This window comes from Mollisia scopiformis, assembly GCF_001500285.1.
Source record: "Mollisia scopiformis unplaced genomic scaffold LY89scaffold_40, whole genome shotgun sequence".
Lineage (NCBI taxonomy): Eukaryota > Fungi > Ascomycota > Leotiomycetes > Helotiales > Mollisiaceae > Mollisia > Mollisia scopiformis.
The window spans coordinates 171,211-190,720 of record NW_017263620.1 but is presented as its reverse complement, the minus strand read 5'-3'; the positions used below and the strand labels follow the sequence as shown (position 1 = coordinate 190,720).

Sequence of the window (19,510 nt, the reverse complement as noted above, 5' to 3'; positions counted from 1 at the left end):
GTCTTCCTTCCTTCTTCAACTATCGACATCACCAGTAGCCGTCATCGAAGCAATACAGTCCTTTTACCCCCGGTGATAATCACCTCTATTGGCTTTCTCCGCCTCTACTCAGTTTGGACATAGTCGAAATGGTTGAAAGCTTTAATATTAAGATGCCAATCACCAGCCTCGCCAAGCTTGTTTCTCAGCTTCTCACTGGACTCAAAGATCTTGTGAATTCGGTCCCCGAATCCCAAGATCTATTCATAGAAGTGGAATCTTTCCAAAAGTGGTTGCAGCTGGTTCTCAACAAACACGAATTGTCTCGGATTTCTAAAGAGATCCTCGACTCGCACGAGCCAACAGAGGGAGACAAGTTTTTGCTCATGCGCATTCGAGATTGCGATGCGGTCTGCAGCGACTATAATATCCTCTCGACGAGAATTGTGCAGAGCAAAGACACATCTCGCGAATGGAAAATCTCGCAAGACGATCTCGGTCTTGTTACTGCTCTCTTTGGCAAAATCAGGCTTTGCCTTTTTTATCTTCTCCCCACAGTCAAGTAAACTTTTCCCCCAGAGAATTTGCTCGTACACTGTTTCTTCTTAGATCTTGGAAAGCCTTCACGGTATCATCATTCATCTGACTTCTGATAGCCAGGAACCCCTTCCCAGCGAAAGTGATGAAAAGATAGAGTTTCATGGAGCTCCCCCGCCTCAAGTTGCAGTCTGCGAAGTCTCATCAGCGAATTCAACCGTAACCCACCAACCATCTTTTTCTCGGGCTCTCGAAATATGAATAGTGGAGGCCCATACAGGCATCAATGTTATCAGCGCCGAACTTTCAGTAACATCACTTCAAAAACCACGCACATGTACAAAGGGAGTCGGCTATTCTATTTTCACACCAGAAGCGATGAAGGAAAGGCATGCCAAAGGGTTACAACACCTTTGCCCTAGCTTCTGTGTGCAGTGCGTCATGGAGGAGATTCAGGAGCAAAAGGTAACCCATGACCAAGGCGGGCCATGCAAAGCCGACTGCTACCATTGTCTGGTGGAGGAAACTAAGAGACGGCACGCAAATGGATTGACACATCTTTGTCCTCAGTTTTGCATGGAATGCTGCAAGTCCGGAAGATTCGCTATGATTAGTCAGGATCCTGTGATCTAAGTTGTTACTATTGTTTAGAGAATAAGGCTAAGGAGAGGCATGCTCGTGGACTCAAAATCTCCGTCCTACTTCATGTACGGCTTGCTTCTGAGAGGGAGTCAAGATGTCAATGGAAGCTCTTAATCAAGGTGACATGTAACGTAGAAAGCCTGCCATTTAAAGCTAGCACCATTCCAAATTGACAGCTACTACCGCTTGAACACCTCTGACGCCGCCTTGATGGCTCTTTGCCCCATTCCATTTTTCTTTCTACTGTTTCCAAGGAATAGCTTGGTGATAGCAGGCTGCTGATAATAATAAGAGTTTGAGAGCGCTGATTCACCCTGGATATTTTTGGCCTCCGGATCTGCACCTCTCTTGAGTAACGTCTTAACAATAGCCTCATCTCCATATCTTGCTGCTATAGATATCTGCTCATTCTCATAATCTTGATCATCGTTCTTCGTCTCCACTCCCACTTTAAGCAATAAACTCACTACTTTGTAACCTTCTACTGTTATTAGAGTTGTTGGGGTTAATTTGCATGCTGCTAACCACAGTGCAGTGTGTCCAGCGTTGTTCCTCGCTTTGAGATTGGCACCCTTCTCAAGGAGAAGGTGCACGATAGGAGTAGTATCTACCCAGTGAAAGTCTTCATCCACAATACTTGCATGCATCACGGCTGCGAAAATCAACGCCGACGATCCAGTGTTGTCCCTAGCTTCCAAGTTGGCGCCCAACTCTACTAGTAAGGCAACCATGGAGAGTAAATTCCTCTCAGCAGCCAACAACAGTGGTGTTTGCCCAAAACCGTTCTTCTTTTCAAGATCAACGCCTCTCTCAGCCAAGAACTTGACAATGTCACTGTATTCATTCTCGATAGCCCATAGGAGATGATGATTATCCATATCATTCGCAAATAGAGACACCCTATGCTTGCGCTTAGGTTCCTGCCTCATCTTCTTCAGTTGCTGCTCGGCAAATTGAAAGATTTCCACATCGTTGATCTCCTGCAACAGCATCTCGTCTCTCAGGATCCGCGCTGTATTGAAAGGTTCTTCGATATGTAAGGTCATTTCATCCATGAGTATCCTCTCTAGTGCCCTGAAAAACACTTCTACAGGCGTTAGAGAATAGTTAACTGGTATTGCACCAGATTCCCGAACCAAGCTAAGTAGACCAAAGACTTTGTCCCGGACATCCTCGCACTGTGAATGCGCAAAAGTGTCGAGGATGTAGGCAAGTCTATTATGTGAGCCCTGGCCAAAGGACTTCTCTTTGATGAGAGACATTACTACGTCGGGGATCTGTACTGGTATTTTCCACTCCGTGCCATTGTGTTTTGCTCCTGGGGTAAAAATGGTCGTCAATTGTTGCCAAGTAAAGCAACTTCGGCCACAGAATACCAAGATATTTCGCCCATTCAACACCTCTTGAAGGATCCAAAGCCGGTCCCAGTACGGTCGTCGGAAAAGGTCCTGAATTGGCTTTTCTTGGCCTTCTAGCAGCACCTTTTGCATAAGCTGATGCCACGGCGAATCTCGTTCTGATCGGTATTGAATCGCGGTCTCTTGGTCGGGAACCAGGTGATCCCACGGCCCAGGTGGATACGGTCGATCAAGCGTAAGATCTAAGTGAATGGCCCGTATTGCCTCATCACTCCAATCTGCCTTAGGGCCAAGCCATAACACGACATGACTTGCTTTGGCATAGATATTCGCCATCATGCCGACTTGATGATTCTTCTCGTCAACCGTAGACTGATCAATGCAGATCTGATCAATCCATAGCCATGACTTAGGATAGTCCTTTGCGGTGTCCATGAACTGCCATAAGTTCTCGCGAATAGTGAAACTGTGTCCGTCGATCAGAATTTTTCGGGTGGGATTCGGCGGTCCCCAGGTGTAAGATACAGCGATGTATTCGGGGCAGCTTTTGAAATCAAAGATGGCTATTTCCCCTGTCAAACTCCTGCCAGAAGTTGTGGTTGTTGTTAGTCGGAAAAGGCGGATTTGAGTTTTGGTGAGGTCTAGGGGTTGGTGCTTGAAAGGCTCGCTGAAAGCCATTTGATGCCCACTGCCGCAGCTTGGGGAGAAATCAAACACTAGAGCAAGAAATTTTGATAGTCAAAAAGAGAGTGTCATCTTTATGAACAACAAAGAAAAAATTAGGCTGCGAGAAGAAATTGTGATGAGGCTGTATCGTACGACGAGGAACTGAGTCAGCCTCGAGCAATGCCACGTTGGCTTAGATCAGCACATGAAAATCTGGCTGTGAAAGCTGATTGGATAAAGTCAGGAGATGACAATATAGAAATCGACCAATAACACCCACCAGACAAGATTATACATTGTCTCCAGAGATCAAGAATCTCGAGGTGCTAAAGTGTCAAGCATGAAATGAAAAGACAAGCTTTGAAGATAATCCCGCATTTCAAACTGGTGACTCTCCTCGGCTGAAATCTCCAAGTTCTTCTAACAGCAAGCATGCTATTCATGAATAGATTGTTCGTAGCATACTTAAAGTAAGAGGCATTTAGTTTTAGTTTCTCATAACTTCAGGCATTGAGAGTTGGGCTCTGCCCAATCGGGACTGTGAATGACGATTGAAGGAATCATTAGAAATCGCAGTAAGAGTGGACTATATTTGATTTTCAAGTGTAGGCAGAGCTAAACAAATTTCTTTATTAATCTTGGGATCGAGTTAGCTACTAGCATTTTGCACATATCGCGCGAATTGGGCTGGTTGCGCTGGTTGCGCTGAGAACCAAGGAAACCAACGCGACATGTGACATGTGCTGGTGATCTCTACTTAATTCTTCCAAGATATCCCATCAATCTCTTTTAGTCGCCGTCCATTTATTCAGTTCCAGGAGCCTGAAAAGTCGCGAGATCGGAGGAATTAAACGCCGCCCAGAAGATTCGGCCATCGGTGAGGTGAGGCGAGCGAATATACCTCTCACAGACATAGGTACCGGTTGAGGCGTAGTTGGAATAATGACGATTTCTCCAATCTGGAGATCTGTCGGGACGGCGTCAGGATTGGCGGCTTCTAAGGAAGCCACACTGATCCCATATTCTGCTGCAATTGAATTGAGTGTATCTCCCGCTTGGATGGTGTATGAGGACGGAATAGTGATGATGGATCCAATCTGGAGATCTGTTGGAATGGCATTAGGATTTGCGGCTTCTAAGGAAGCGACAGTGATCCCGAACTTCGCTGCGATTGAATTAAATGTGTCTCCGGCTTGTATGGTATATGAGGATGTCGGTACTGCAATGGTAGCTGTCGGTTGGGCTGAAATTGATGTCTCGGTTGCGGTGACAGGACAGATTGTTGTGTATAGCGCGATCGTCTTGGTGGTAATGGAACCGATTTTCCCTGGACAGTTCCAAACTGTGGGGGCACACTTTTTACTGTTAGCTTTTGAGTAGAATGTAAGGAGAAAGGCTTACGGAGGTGATGGTGTATTCTGTTGTTGTGTACACGGTTGTGATGGTATATTCTTGGGCTGAAGAAAGTACCGAGGCATCTGCGGTCATTGTTGATACTACGGTTGATAGGCTCAAAGAGTTTGACTGCAGCGCCGGTAGAATAGTTGAAGTGGGAGAGGATGTTGCAACACTCAAAGTGGGTATTGGGTTGACAAGTAAGGAGTTAGATGAATCGGATCGGAGCGTTGATGCAACGATTGAGGTTAAGCGGGGTGGAAACGTTGATAGGATAGGTGGAGTTGAAGATAATCCTCGAATGTTGCTAGTAATTGCTGGGTTGACTGAAACAAAGCTGGGAAAAGTTGTCGATGGCAACAGCCGAATAGAGAAGATCCTATCGCTTCGAGCGATGTCGCTGTACGCGTAAAGAGAAACAATAGAACTTGTCGTTGAAGTGCCTAATACAACTTGGCTGTCGACGTCGAGGGCAGCGGTGGAGCCTGCTGTCGTGGCTGGAATAAGCTGGCCAGAGAAATCAAAAGAATCAGTAGAACTTGTTGCCATGATGTTTGGCGGGGTTGTATTATAGACATTAACAGTGGTTGAGACAACTTGGTCGTAGTCCATAATATTGCTTGAAGACATCGGGCTGGAGATGTCGATAGAAGTTGAAGCAATCAGGCTCTGGACGTCAACAGCGCTTGACGCGATTAGGTTGTAGTCATCAACAGTGCTTGAAATGCCTGAGTCGTAAAGGCCAACAGTGCTTGAAGCGATCGGGTTGTAGACGTCAATACTACTCGAAACAACTGGATTTGTATCGATTGGGCCATCGTAGACGTAAATATTGATGAAATTCGCTGCACCACAAGTTTCTGCATCATTTCCAGTACATGGCATGTAGCAACTACCACTATCTGTCGCCAGAGTTCCGACGTAGTTTGGAGGCCCATAGGTCAAGATAGTATTGCCACAAAAGCATCTGTTCATATTAGTACTGTTGTTTATCGATTGAGGAAGCAGAGAACCAACTGTCCGCCATACTCGATGCCAGAGTAAACGTATCCCGTGCAATAAGTGTTACAAGCTTCGACTGTCATGCTACTTGGCCACCACTCTGGAGCACCATCCAAGGCTCTTTGTGAGTCGGAACCGAAATCATTGTAGCAGCCGAGTGGAGCCCATGCATATGGTGGGCTTGAAGAGACTGACGCTACCAGTAGAAAAAATGCTAGTGTGGAGCGCAAATTAAATATTGGCATCTTGCAAGAAGGAACGTGATACATCAAAGACCCGAGATCGTGCTGCCGACACCAACAAAAACCCCCAGATAGATATTTTGAACGTAGTGTCCCAGAGCTGATGGCTGCGTCGACAGCAACAGACTTCGAATTACTGAATAAGCCCACAACAACACGTTCAGGTTTTGGTAAAAGACTTGTTCGAATGATTTGTACAGTGGTGTGGAAATCAACACTTGGGTTTCGGGTAACCATCGGTTACCAACATTCCAGAGACTCTTCATTACCCCTCCTGATATAGTACTGATCTGCGTAGCGCCACATGCGTCAGTGTCATTATCTCTGCAAGTACCAAGCTAACCGTGGAATGTGCCTCGGAGATGGAGATTTCATTCGGCAGAATTCAACAAGAGATTGTTCGCAGCATACATGAAATAAGCATTGGTTTCTGCTAACCTCAAGCGTTAGGCATTCAGAGCTGCCAAGTTAAGGCTATAATAGAAGATTGAGAAAGTCGTTGAAATTTACAATCTCCAGCAAATTGCGCGAACCGCGCATACAGCGCAAGTTGCGCTGAAAGCCCACCTGAGGCTTGCACGTGACGGTGATACTCATGTCTTCGAAGACTGAGTGGTCCACCAATTCGTCATGCTATATCTTTTGCTTTAAGGATTGCAGAAACGTCTCTTTGATAGAAATGGAACCACTGCGTGCGTACCGGATTTTTCGACTTCGTCTAAGTTCTCGGGTCGTGATCATTTGCCCAAGTTCCCACCAAATAGAATACGCAGAGGCGAAAATTAGAATGAAGCAGATTATGTTCTCTACATACGAGGCCAAGATACTGTGCGTATCCATATTGAGCCCATGAACTTAGATTAATGATGTAAAACCAAAAGCACATGCGCAACAGAAATCGCGCAAAATTATGAACAGACAAGCACAAAGTGAAAGATATTGAGTCAACATCTATACTAATCTTGCCTTAGAAATTGAAAGCCTAATTGGATTTGCTTGTTTTGCTAAGTAATGAGACAGAGAAAATAAATCGGACGAGGAAGGGACAAACAAAGGCTTGCGCGACCTTGTTGACAGACAATAGTCGACTTCAGCAAGGGTATCTGCAAAAAGCCAGAGGAAAAACTTTTATCAGCTTACAGACTAGGCTCACCTAAGAGCAAAGTCGCCAGACTCGTCCTCCGAATGATTAATAGTGCGGGCCATACAGTACAAACCTTATTCCGGGGCCGAATACAAGATCCACTCCATATAGAATCTAGATTGAAGACCCTCAACAGCAAAGACTGAGTTTCTCGACATGTGAAGAAGTCAAGGAATCACAAAAGACTTCGAGAACAATTCCTGCCGCTGAGAATTACGTCACAACACACCTTTCCTTACCCTGACACACACGCTGCAAATCTACCCTCCAGTCGGCACGCCCGAGCAAGTAACATGCATCAGATGCGGTCATCGCACCACACATCATGCACGACAACAACCAAACCCATGAAAACCGAGAGGAAAATCTGCCCTTGTCGGAGCCGGTTCCTTATCTCAGTAAATGAAACGGTCACACCGCCAAGGCTGGGCAGCGGAGACTTCTCTGGGGCATCCCCGGAACACTGCTTCCTCCACGGTTTTTGTCGTCTTACTCCACAACGCCACAAATTTGCTGACCTGGGGGAAAAGTGGAATGTTGCCGCATGATCTGGACAACCTCAACGTTTGTCGCGAGTCATTTTCTGCAGCGTTCTGCAAGTTTGAAAGATAGTGCTGAGGTCTCTAAGGCAACCATTTAATTCTCCTTTTGAGGCTGTAAGTGGCTTGCATCGGGCGTCTTTTGTGTATTCTTGAGGCGTTCAGAGGCGTTTTTGGGGGCGTTCTTCCCTCTGATCCAGCGACCATGGGTCTAGAGTTTTGATTGACCCCCCAGGTTCCGAGTATCCGCCAATTTCCGCCCATAGACGGGAGCCAGAAAAGTCAATTGGGCGTGGCAACGAGGTCTATCCTCCTAATCTGTGCCTTCGAGGCACTCAAAGACGCCGTCAAATCCCCACAGAGAGGAAACTGCAAAATAGCCCAATGATGGTTCGCCTTGAGACTAACTCTTTGAGGGATCCCGACGATCAATGGTCTGGCGGCACCGAGCAGGTCAATTGAAAGCACTAGGTCGGCCGATCAAGCTCTCTGACAGCTTCTCCACAGCGTTCTGACCTTTTCATTCGCATCAGGATGCCCTCTAAGAAGTTCGGTCCCACATCAGCAAGTGAAGGATGCCCTTCTGCCCTTCCTCGTAGCGTCTTGGTACCGCGCGAGTCTCACGGCATTTGCAGATACCTGCCGCATTTGGCTAAGCCGCTCCCGCTCATGCTGCACCTGACAAGGAAGAGATGGACCACGATCGATCCAAGCAGACGCTGGCGTCTGGTAGGATGCAGTTGCGAACCTTCAATCAACAGCTCAACCCGTCAAGGCGGAGAAACGTGACAGGGTACAAAAATTGTTGCCTGGAAAAGTGTGGACTTCTAGCGGATACTGGGCGCAAGAGACCATTGGAGAATGGGGCGACGATGGAGTGTTAGAGCCATGGAGCTGGCAGAATTGTGGGGACTGGGGATGCTGGAGGTGAGGGTGAAGTGAGGGGAAAGAAGATGGGAAAAGATCGACCTCGCCAACCATGCTTTGGAAGTATGCCCCAGGTCAGACCAAGAAGAACCATATAATCTTGCCATCCCCCAGCTCAGAAGCTTGATCTGCATTCCGAGCTTCCTGTCCCTCAACATAAGCAATTGGGAGAGAAACCAAGCTCGACGATAAGAAAGAAGCTCCCCGCCAATTTCTTGTCTCCCGTACCTGAAGCTTGATCCTCACTCACTTACCCACGCGACAACTTCAAAATGGCTGAGCCAAAGTCAATTGGCACTCATACGGAGTCTGATCCTTCTCATCAGTATGTTTTCCGTCGTATCGCATCAGATCTCGTTCAGAAGAAAAATGCCCGAACTTGCGTCGATTTACTTTGAACACGGATACGCCAGGGATTCTCTTACAGTGCTGACATTTCCCCAGTGAGCATGGACGCTACAATACTGGTCACATTAACTTGAATTCCAATGCAGAAGCCAAGTAAGCCACAAACCCAATGAGCTCTTCTCTCTGAATCTGCTAACAAAATGCAGGATCCGAAATCCATTGGCCGGCATTCCCCATGCGACGCTCCTTAAAGATGTCGAAGAATTTGCGCAAGAGAAAGGTCTCATGGACTCCCTGCCACTCCTTCAAAAAGGCGCTCTCGTTGCTAGCGATCCCCAAAACTATGAAGATATCACCGGCACCCACGCATTGACACCAACAGAAGTTGATGACCTCCGGAACGAAGTTCTACACAAATGGCGCCAGCCAACGGCTTTATATGTCACAATATTTACCTGCTCCATTGGAGCAGCTGTACAAGGATGGGATCAAACTGGTTCGAACGGAGCCAATTTGTCTTTTCCAAAATACTTTGGTATCGGTACCGAATCAAACCACGATACTCTACTCGTCGGTCTTGTCAACTCTGCTCCTTATATTGGCTCGGCTTTCGTTGGTTGCTGGCTCTCTGATCCCTTGAACTTCTACCTTGGTCGTCGAGGAACTATCTTCATCGCTGCCATCTTCTGTTTCGTCCCTGTGATCGGCTCGGCTTTCACTCAAACTTGGGTTCAACTCTTCATCTGTCGTCTCCTGCTCGGATTCGGTATGGGTGCTAAAGGTTCAACTGTACCGATTTACGCTGCAGAGAACAGTCCAGCTTCTATCAGAGGAGCTTTGGTCATGTCCTGGCAATTGTGGACTGCTTTTGGTATCTTCTTAGGCTTCTGCGCGAACTTGGCTGTGGCACATGTAGGAAAGATTGCTTGGAGACTGCAACTTGGTTCTGCCATGATTCCCGCAATCCCACTGATCCTGTTCATTTTTATGTGCCCAGAATCACCCAGATGGTGCATGAGTAAGAAATCTTTTCCCCAAAATTATGATCTCACACTTACAATATGGCAGAGAAAAACAAATATCAACAAGCTTTCAACTCCCTCCTCAGGCTCCGAAATAGCCCACTTCAAGCTGCACGAGATCTCTACTATATCCATTGCCAGCTTGAAATTGAGAAGGAGATCATCGGCAAGAGCAACTATGTCACGCGTTTCATCCAACTCTTTACCATTCCTCGTGTTCGACGAGCAACGTTAGCATCATTCACAGTCATGATTGCACAACAGATGTGCGGTATCAACATTATTGCCTTCTATTCCTCCACCATCTTCGAGAACTCTGGATTCACAGACTACCAGGCTCTTTGGGCATCGTGGGGATTTGGTCTCATCAACTTCCTCTTTGCTTTCCCAGCCTTATGGACTATTGACACGTTTGGACGACGAGCACTTCTCCTCTTCACTTTCCCGAATATGGCTTGGTCGCTGCTCGCAGCTGGCCTCTGTGCTTTGATCAGTACAAAAATCACTGCTCATTTGGCATTGGTCGCCATGTTCATCTACATCTTCGCCATGTTCTACTCCCCCGGTGAAGGACCAGTTCCGTTCGCCTACTCAGCTGAAGTCTTCCCTCTGTCTCATCGTGAGGTCGGTATGGGCTGGGCTGTCGCAACTTGCTTGTTCTGGGCCTGTGTCTTGACTCTCTTCTTGCCGCTCATGCTTGCGGCCATGACTCCTACCGTACGTCCCCTCTCCTCTCATTCCCTGCCAATCACTAATAATTCAATTAGGGTGTCTTCGGTTTCTATGCTGGAACTAATATCGTTGCTCTGATCATGATCTTCCTCTGGGTACCAGAAACCAAACAACGTACCCTCGAAGAATTGGATTACATCTTCGCTGTCCCAACCCGCACTCACATGCGCTACCAAATCACCCAAGCTCTTCCCTACTTCATCAACCGCTACATCCTCCGCCGCCCCAACACTGTTCTCGAGCCATTATATCACTTCGATACCAGCAGCAACGACCAAGATAGAATCGAGGCTATGTACGAGGCTGATAGAGTCAGAGCAGAGAAGAAGAATGGCATCAATGGCAATGGAAGTGGAAGTGATGTCCAAATTGAAAACCAGAATGATGTGCAAGACGGAGAACAGATCAACGAGAAGATCTAGAAAATGGGTTCAAAGGTGGAGGAGGAAATTTTCAGGGACTTGGATTGAAATGGTTGATTGCATGATTGGGACGGAGACTTTTCTTTTAGATATACCCGTCCACTGGATTCTGGATACTATACCACTTTCTATCTTTTAATGAAATTTATGATAATACTATGGCGTACTCTGAAAACTTTGGAGAATGTGAAAGAAGATGATAACAGCGTTAAAAAGTTGCCGCGGCGATCGGTGCCCTGGAACTATTCCCAAGACCACTAATTATACAGCGGTCACAGCCTGAAGCGATGCCCTGACCTTCCACCCGATCACGTGAAGTTATTAACCCCGCTAAACCCGCACAAGCTGCAACTTTTTCTTAACCTCATAATCATACCTCATCCAACACTCTCTCAACCAGCGAATCTCTTCACGAAATGCCAGCCCATAAAGAGGACTCTAATCCCGAACCTGAAGAGCCTCTAATTGATACCACGGCTCCTCTCGCCCTGCGTTCAAAACGCACAGAACGCCGGCAAAAGAAACGTCATCTCAAAGCCGCCACCTCAAGACAGACCGCAACCCTTTGGGATCTTCCTTCAGAACTCATTCTCTCTATCTTGAGCTATCTTCGGCCCAGTGATATTATCACTCTCTCACGTGTAAACCGCGGCCTGCACTCGTTCATCCTCGAAGAAAAATCTCGTATCGCTAGCTCCGTCATCTCAAGACGTTATTCAATCTTAACGCAATGCTTTCCCCTTCCCATCCTTCTCTCCAACGTGGAAGCGGAAGCCCATCCAGCCTTATTAGACGAAGAAAGACAGATCAAGCATTTACACATCCACAAGAAGCCGTACCAACACATTCAACCACCTGATCCCAAGAAAATCTGCACCTGTCTCACCTGTATCCTAGCCTGGAACAACCTCTGCGTAATAATCGACTTCGCACACTGGCAAACGAATCTCGAGAACGGAGAACCAATCCCCATGATCCCCCGGGGCAAACACCCCCGCTGGAACCGCACCCTCATCCTCTCGCACTCCACCAAGGTGGAAAAGGCCCTGGAGAACCCACTCTGGTACGCGCGCATCTTGCAAGAACACCTATCATCGACAACCAAATCCATCAAGCGACACGGGAACAACGCAGGTAACAAGAGAAGGAGGTTTAGGATGGAGATCAGCGATGTGGAGGCGGGCACTGATGCGTTTTTGAGGAGGAGTGGACCGCCGAGTCTGGATTTCCCGTTTCATAGGGATAATTTTTATATGCTGGAGGCGTATTGTCCGAATCGGGGGTGGAATGCTGAGGTGGGGGAGTGGAGGTATATGCCGGCTAGTCAGCATTTGAGGGATGTGGAGTTTGTGAAGGCTTGGGCGAGGGGGAAGGAGAGGAGGGAGAGGGAGAGGAAGGAGGAAGAGAATTTAAGGGTCAGAAGGGGAGAGGATGAGGTTAATACGGGGCCGTGAAGTTGGAGTCGAAGCCATCTTCACATTGCCAACGAGTCTCATCTCATTGAAAGTCTCAGTCTTGGGCTCGTTGCAAATGCGCTACTTTTTCTGCTCTATGTTGACGCCTACATATGCTAGCTTTGCTTTCGAGGTTTTCGGAGAGAAAATATCAAGTCCAATTTCAAAGTAAAGTTGCGCCACGAGATGATAGGAATCAATTTTTCTTTGTAGCTGTGGCTACGCAAGCATCTTTTGGCAGTGCGGGGTAATTTACCCCGCAATCGACGTTTTCCCGACTTGGAACAGTGCTACAAAAACAATTGTAATTATATCTTTCAAGTTCTCACTTTGTTGACGAAATTCAGCCTCTTCAAGAAAGGTCTATTTCTTTTTATAATACAGAGCAGAGTTTATCAGTGTTCCCACTTCGGTCTACGTATTCAATTATAAATATTCCAATCTATTCATCTACATCTTTCATTTCTATTCACATGCGCCTATCTCAACAACTCTATATCCCAGCTTTTTCATCAGTCCCAACAAGGCCCTCAGGAACCACCCATTCAGCATCCTCAACTCTACCTGCCTCCACAATCTCATCACTTCTCACACCATCAACAAATCCCTGCTCCCCACTCAACGCCTGATCCAATTCATACCCCCTCACACCCAAACTAGCAATCAAAGCTAACCCAGCAATCCCGCACATCACAGCCCAGATCGTCTTAATCGCATCAGCAAACGCATGTTTCAGCACCAACGTCTCAGGTGCATCAGAGGGAAGACTCCGAATCGTGCTTATGAGAGTCAGTGCGTCGAGAGATGTGGTGGATAGCGATGGATAAGGTGCAAGGATGGAAGATATCCGATTTTGGAAGATAGTTCCTCCTCTATCGTACGTTTCTGTCAGTTAAGAACCCAGAGGGGAATGGATAAGGAACTTCTTACATAGCAACCCCAACACTCTGCCCCGCTGCTCGAAAGAAAGTAAACAACCCAGCCGCAATCGCGATATCTTTCGGCGGAACACTAGCTTGGATACTGAGATTCATGCCCGGGAACAAAAGTCCAATTCCCACACCACTGATCAAGAGCAGGAACACCCATTCCACGATACTGGTCTTCACATCGAGGAGATACAAGAGTCTGCACCCGAGAGTAGTGAGCACGAAGCCTGTATACAGAGACCAGCGATACCGTCCGGTTTTCGACGCAATCAGACCCACGATCGCAGCGCACGGGACGACAGTTAGCGTTTGTGGGAGAGCGGCGATTCCGGCTTGGATGGGGGTGTATGATTTTGCTGCTTCGAAGTAGAGGGGCATGTAGTATACTATGGACCAAAGGATGGTGCCGTGGAGGAAGGTGATTAGGTAGGTGAGTGCTGTTGATCTGTTCATGAACATTTGCATTGGGAGGAGGGTATTCCGGGGTCCGGATGGTCGAGATGGGGATGAGAGGTAGATTTGGTGGGATATGAAGAGGATTAGGCCGGAGAGGCCGAGGAGGAGGGGAGTAAGTGTGTGCCATGACGACCAGGGGTACATTACCCCGTCCCAGGATAGTGGGATCAGGAACGATGTTGCTGATGAGACGAAGATGAAGGAACCTATGTAATCGATTTCGAGGAGCTTCTGCGTGAGTGATCGTTCTTTGAGGGAGAGTCTAAGAAAGAGAATGACGCCTAGAAAACCGATGGCAACAATAGGGAGGTTGAGATAGAAAATCCATCTCCAAGCACCATGTTGCGCTAGAACACCACCAACTAGCGGTCCTGTGCCAAATTTAGCAGAAGGAAACGATGTGGAGTTTGAAGAAAGCTATACCGGCAACAGTCCCAATAGCCCAAACAATACTAATGAGAGCAAAATAATTTCCCCTTTCGCGCAACGGAACAAGATCGGTGATAATAGCCTCAGTCAAGGTCATGATTCCTCCCACCCCGCTTCCCTGCACTACTCGTCCTGCGAGCATTACTGTGAAGTTCTTGGACACCCCACACATGATAGCTCCTATAGTGAAAAGTGTGAGAGCAAACAGAAGGACTGGACGTCTGCCGAATACATCGGAGAATGCGACGAAATTTGGTTGCCAGACTGTGGATGCGAGGAGAAAGGAGGTTCCCGTCCAGAGGGCTTGGATGGCTGTTCCATGGAGAGATTTGGAGATTGCCTGTAGTTTTGGTCAATGATAAGCTTTGGGACGAGGAGTGGAAGTAGGGAGGCGACTCACTGGAAGCGCAACTGCGATGGTAGTCGCATCCAAAGCACAGGTGAGATTGACTATTGCTATGGAGGTGAACGCAGCAGATAAACGCCAGCCAGGCTTGAATTTCTCAAGAGGGGATTCGGAAGAGCTCGACATGACTGCATGAAGTGGAAGGACGGGAGGACAAACCTTGGGGTAGTCACGAAGAGCACATGGTAAAATTTAGTGAAGACCGCCATATTTGAACGAACAACGAAAACTAAGATGCCAATCGTCGAAATGATAAATAATGGACACGGCGCAATTTCTTGTCCTTTGGAATGGTGTTGACGGATATCGCAAGTACAGTAATTAGAACGGAAACTTTTCCATGTCTCAGAAAGCATGCAAGACTTCATTCCTTTAGAAGAATACCTATATCCCGGGCATTCTCTCTGACTATGAACCGTATTGACAACTATCGTGAAGACTCAAACTGTGATGCAAGTTAGAGCTTAAAGGAGAAGACTTGATGAATGGAAAAGATGTCGCCTCGGCCTGACTGATGAGTAAACCATCTCCGCTCGCTTACGACCTTTTTCCGTCAATGCTTTTCCGTCATCCTTCTCAACCCTCCGACTCAACAGAACACCATCTCCACTTCTCTCAAATGTAGAACAATGGTCCGACTGCCTCCTCGAGGTGCGGAAAGCTATCATGACATGTGAAGCAGCAACAAGCTGAGCTTTCCGGGTAAAGGCTGTGAAGAAACGCTCGAAAATGCAGAAGCAACGAGTATCACGTGCGTGTGATACCTGCAAGAGGTAGGTGGATTCCGACCTGCATATTGTACGGAAATGCTAAGCTGAAACAGAAGAAAGATTCGCTGCACTGGGAAGCAGCCATGTGCACATTGTATCAAGAACAACAAAACGTGCGAGTTTAAGGCTGCTTATACCCGCGGAGCCGTGCCAGAAGTCCAATCGGCTCCATTGGAAGAGCAAGAAAAGTTCCTTGAGGAAGTTGGATACAAGCGGAGACAAGTCTGGAGACCATCGCCCGGCAGAAGGAATCACAGTCACGTGCGTAGTAACGAACAGGATGATGCACGTTTAGACACAGAGGAAGAGGACTCGGAGTATGACGGGGAGACCGCATTCGGGTATCCGTCAGTTCCTTCAAGCCGGCCAATTCCTACTCGCCAGCATCAAGACTCAACCTCAGGGACTTCCAACACCAGCACTCAACCTTCCCATATCACCCCTTGTCTAAGAGACAGAGTTGCGAACAACTCATCTGCCACATCTTTGTATGATCGGACCCAACACAATATCCACACGCGTGACTATCACCACAGAAATCCCGTCTATGCCTACGGAGACCCCGCGCTTCCAGATATTGACGCCACCTTTCTCATTATCCCATCCCAGAACACAGCACATGCAATTATCAGGAAGTATTTTGACTATGTCTCCGCCACCAATCGAATTCTGCACTTCCCCACAGTGGAGAAATGGACTGTCGATCTACTGAACAATATTCGTGATATGCGGACAGGTGCAGAAGAGAACAGCCACCGTGCTGTTGTTCTGATGCTGTTTGCTCTAACGTATGAATACATGGGTGACGAGTACGGCGAGTGGGATGCTAATAGCAGGTACTTCTCATAATTACTCCTTGAACCTCAATTGACTTTCTTGTAGCTTCTATTACTTTCAGGCAGCAGAGAACCAGCTGGCAAAGGAAACAGGCGAGATCCGACTTGCTACTCTCCAAGCTCGACTATTACAATGTCTCTACCTACTCTCGAGGTCGCGAATTAATCAATGCTATAGTATCTTTGGTACTGTCGTTAACTTCATATACGCCATCGGTATCCACAGAGAACGAAGGCCTTCCAGTACAAGCGACTTGCTGGAGATTGAAATGCAGAAAAGAGTTTTCTGGGGAGCCTACGTTATGGATAAATATCTAAGCTCGTCCCTAGGCCGCCCACAATTAATTCAAGATGAAGATATTGATCAAGAGCTGCCTCTTCTGGTTGAGGATGAGAACTTGTCTTCTGGCTTCCTACAAACAACGAGCAAGGAAGCTCAAGTTCCGATGCGAGGCGCAATCTACCAGATAAAGTGTGTGCTCCTATCCTGCAAGAATTCTATGTTAACGATCGCACCAGACTTTCCAAGATAATGAGTCAAATCATGCGTGAGCTTTATAGTGTCCAAAGACACCCATTGGAGGTTCGCTTTGCTGCGGCTAGCCAGTTGAACCTTGCTCTCCGCACGTGGCGTGGCGAAATCGCTCACTTTCTCGATCTCGACCCGTCCCTCCTGTCGCCGTTATACATGCGTCAAAACATGGCACTGCGTCTCTCGTACTCGCATGCCCTCATCCTTCTCCATAGACCATTTCTACTTGATACTTTCGATAGCCATCTGGACATCTCTCTTCCAGTTCTTTTAGAAAAACTCGAAGAGAATGTGAATAATTGTATGAACGCCGCTCTGGACGTGGTCAAGACAATTGACTCGTTACACAAAGTGGAGTCTTCGTTTAATGCTTCTTGGGTAGGTGTCGCGTCGTTCACCGTCAATGCCGTAACATGATTAGCTAATATGCAATAGTTCGCCCACTACTGTGCTTACACTGCAATCGTAGCTCTCTACCTTCACGTCATTAGACGTTACACCAGTTGTCCCTTCGAAAGTATGACAAGCACCTCGGCCGAGACTATCAACTCTCGTCACGCGCGCTGGATGCTCCAATTCGAAGCAGCATCAAAATGCCAAGAACAGATCAAGAATTCCTCGACTATGGCAAAGGAGAGCTTTGCTCAGAAGTGCAGTGTTGTACTCGAAGAAGCTAGGGCTGAAGCTGTGCTTAAGATCAGGCAGGCGAAGACAAGGCAAGGTAAAACTTGGGGTGATACAGAAGAAAGTGAGTCTCGTTCAGAGAGGGAGAACATGGAAGGCGTGTCTGAGGGAGTTGGCAATGAAAGACCACATGTTCAAATGGAGGAAACAAGCTTTTTCGGTGGGGAGTGGAATGATATGAATTTTGTAAGTTCTACCCCGCAGTCTCTACTTTTTGCGCATTTTGCGCTGTGTGCGCTGTGTGCGCTGTAGGCGCCTTTTGCGCGCTCATCTTTCCGCCTAGCCTGAAAGACAAACTCTTCTCGTAACCGCCCTGATGCTGACTTATATGGAGGATCAATCTGCGCCAGGTGGTGGCGTTCTTTACTCAATATTCAACGGCGTCGATGGCATTCGGGTTCGAAATGCGAATGGAAGTTTGGTGGATAGGATCGATAGGTGGGGATTTTCCAGCCTGACTGGATATTGATGAGTCTTCGAAGTTTCTTGATGGCGTAAAGGTGCTTTTGGATGTGGTAGCGTTGGACAAATGTGTATGAAAGGTCTCCTGAATGCATAACTCTTTGCCATTTTGGTAGCTGATCAAGTGACATGGGGTGCCTGGGATGACCATGTCGTGATAAAGGCCGAAGGTGGAAGGAAGAATAGCGAGCGAAAGACTTCTACGATGAGAAATAGCCTAGCCATGACATATCCCAAAGCAAGAACAACCTCAATGGTAACCAAAGGGAGACGCTGGATAGCTAGTGACTTGATGTGGATATCGTAAAGGAGAACACCATAGTACAATGGAAGTGTACCAGCAGTGATCACGCTGCATATTCTCCAGAGCAGTCGTTCTACCGGGGTGGGAAAGTCGAAGTTCCAAGCTGCACAATGGAGGCTGCCAAATACTAGCCCCGCGATCACAAATCCGTCGTCCATGCGAGTGAAGAGAGATTTTGCGGTAAACAGCGCGGACTTCACATCGTCGTATCGAGCATCGTTTGGGATTGGATCTAGAATGTTCCTGCGCTCCTTCCCAGCACCTTGATATCGGAAAAGCCGAAGTGACACGGTGAACCAAGAACGTGGGCGGCAGTCTCGGATCGCTTCCTGGTGTTCAGGTGTGAGTTTTTCGCCTCCCAATTCCTTTTTGAGAAGCACATATGTTGGTACTTGTACATTTTGCGGTTTATCCAAGTATAAATAATAGGTGATGACAGTACACGCAGAATACGCCAGTACGGCGATTTCCAATTGAGAAACGGCCAGGCCTTTCGCTCCTCGAACAATAGTCTGTACGACCATCCAGCACACTTGAACAACTGCTGTTGCTTTCACAAAAAAATCCCCTTTGCTTTTGTCCTGGATATCCTTTTTTGATATATGGGGAATTTTTTCGATTAAGCTACGGTTGCCATCGCCAATAAAGGCGAATTGCAAAGACTCGCAATTGAGAAATATGGGTGCAGGGACGTTTTCGCCATTACGCTGCTGCCTGGCTTTCAGTACGAAGCCTCCCATATCGGCGTAAAAGCCGTGTGTTGTAGACCAAGCGATCCCCGAGACATTGGCAAGCTCTGACAGGTTAATTATGGATCGTTTAGCCCTACCATTATCTTGCAGAGCTTTCCCAACCAAGAATTCAGGTAGGATGAGGGTGAGTAGCATCCATTTGGCTTTGCGCCAAGCGCTAGAAAGTACATATTCGACGTCGAACCCATTTTGTGAGCCTTGTGGGGGGATATTTGGATGCTGTACAGTCCATGTACATATCAAAAGCGTGAAGAGCGAGCTCCATAGAATGTCAAACGTGCCCCGAATATCAGCTGAAAGGACCAGATAAGATGATTCGTTGGGCAGAGAGCAATTGGGTTTGAAAGTATGTTCGGCTGAAGGATAGATCAGCATAGCAAGGCTAGCAAGGCTCAGTAGTGTTCTTCGAGTCGCCATCGTGAAAATTGTTTGCTTCGACGGTATGGATCTTCTTACAGATGTTCTTCGAGTATCATGACTATTCTATGAGGTTCGCTTGTGTGTTTCATTCTATTGTAGAACCTAGCCATTCAAATCCTTA

General features: G+C 47.3%; 7 protein-coding genes across 7 annotated transcripts; 4 read left to right on the top strand and 3 right to left on the bottom strand.

Moving 5' to 3' along the window:
* The first annotated feature begins 13 nt into the window (after positions 1-13).
* Positions 14-1,265, top strand: LY89DRAFT_692188 (uncharacterized protein). Its single transcript, XM_018216484.1, has 2 exons — positions 14-541; positions 636-1,265. The coding sequence occupies exons 1-2, from the start codon at positions 129-131 to the stop codon at positions 775-777; spliced, it is 555 nt and encodes a 184-aa protein (XP_018061188.1). The 5' UTR covers positions 14-128; the 3' UTR covers positions 778-1,265.
* On the bottom strand, positions 1,250-3,319 carry LY89DRAFT_692186 (ankyrin). Its single transcript, XM_018216483.1, has one exon. The coding sequence runs from the start codon at positions 3,192-3,194 to the stop codon at positions 1,338-1,340; it is 1,857 nt and encodes a 618-aa protein (XP_018061187.1). The 5' UTR covers positions 3,195-3,319; the 3' UTR covers positions 1,250-1,337.
* A 5,179-nt stretch (positions 3,320-8,498) lies between these two features.
* LY89DRAFT_398766 (uncharacterized protein) lies at positions 8,499-11,019 on the top strand. Its single transcript, XM_018207246.1, has 5 exons — positions 8,499-8,756; positions 8,876-8,932; positions 8,986-9,797; positions 9,848-10,518; positions 10,569-11,019. Exons 1-5 carry the CDS (start codon positions 8,704-8,706, stop codon positions 10,953-10,955), a joined length of 1,980 nt encoding a protein of 659 aa, XP_018061186.1. The 5' UTR covers positions 8,499-8,703; the 3' UTR covers positions 10,956-11,019.
* Positions 11,020-11,335: 316 nt separating this feature from the next.
* Positions 11,336-12,796, top strand: LY89DRAFT_632234 (uncharacterized protein). Its single transcript, XM_018211300.1, has one exon. It carries the CDS (start codon positions 11,372-11,374, stop codon positions 12,407-12,409), a length of 1,038 nt encoding a protein of 345 aa, XP_018061185.1. The 5' UTR covers positions 11,336-11,371; the 3' UTR covers positions 12,410-12,796.
* Positions 12,797-12,847: 51 nt separating this feature from the next.
* On the bottom strand, positions 12,848-15,050 carry LY89DRAFT_661417 (MFS general substrate transporter). The gene is made up of 4 exons (XM_018212604.1): positions 14,624-15,050; positions 14,218-14,563; positions 13,340-14,165; positions 12,848-13,281 (listed from the first exon to the last, which is right to left on the bottom strand). The coding sequence occupies exons 1-4, from the start codon at positions 14,753-14,755 to the stop codon at positions 12,903-12,905; spliced, it is 1,683 nt and encodes a 560-aa protein (XP_018061184.1). The 5' UTR covers positions 14,756-15,050; the 3' UTR covers positions 12,848-12,902.
* Positions 15,051-15,358: 308 nt separating this feature from the next.
* Positions 15,359-17,739, top strand: LY89DRAFT_678409 (uncharacterized protein; the record flags this gene model as incomplete). Its single annotated transcript, XM_018213741.1, has 6 exons — positions 15,359-15,402; positions 15,453-16,235; positions 16,282-16,707; positions 16,755-17,145; positions 17,203-17,637; positions 17,704-17,739. 6 exons carry the CDS (start codon positions 15,359-15,361, stop codon positions 17,737-17,739), a joined length of 2,115 nt encoding a protein of 704 aa, XP_018061183.1.
* A 294-nt stretch (positions 17,740-18,033) lies between these two features.
* Positions 18,034-19,386, bottom strand: LY89DRAFT_661410 (uncharacterized protein; the record flags this gene model as incomplete). The annotated part of the gene is made up of 1 exon (XM_018212603.1): positions 18,034-19,386. The coding sequence occupies one exon, from the start codon at positions 19,384-19,386 to the stop codon at positions 18,034-18,036; it is 1,353 nt and encodes a 450-aa protein (XP_018061182.1).
* Between the last annotated feature and the right edge of the window lie 124 nt (positions 19,387-19,510).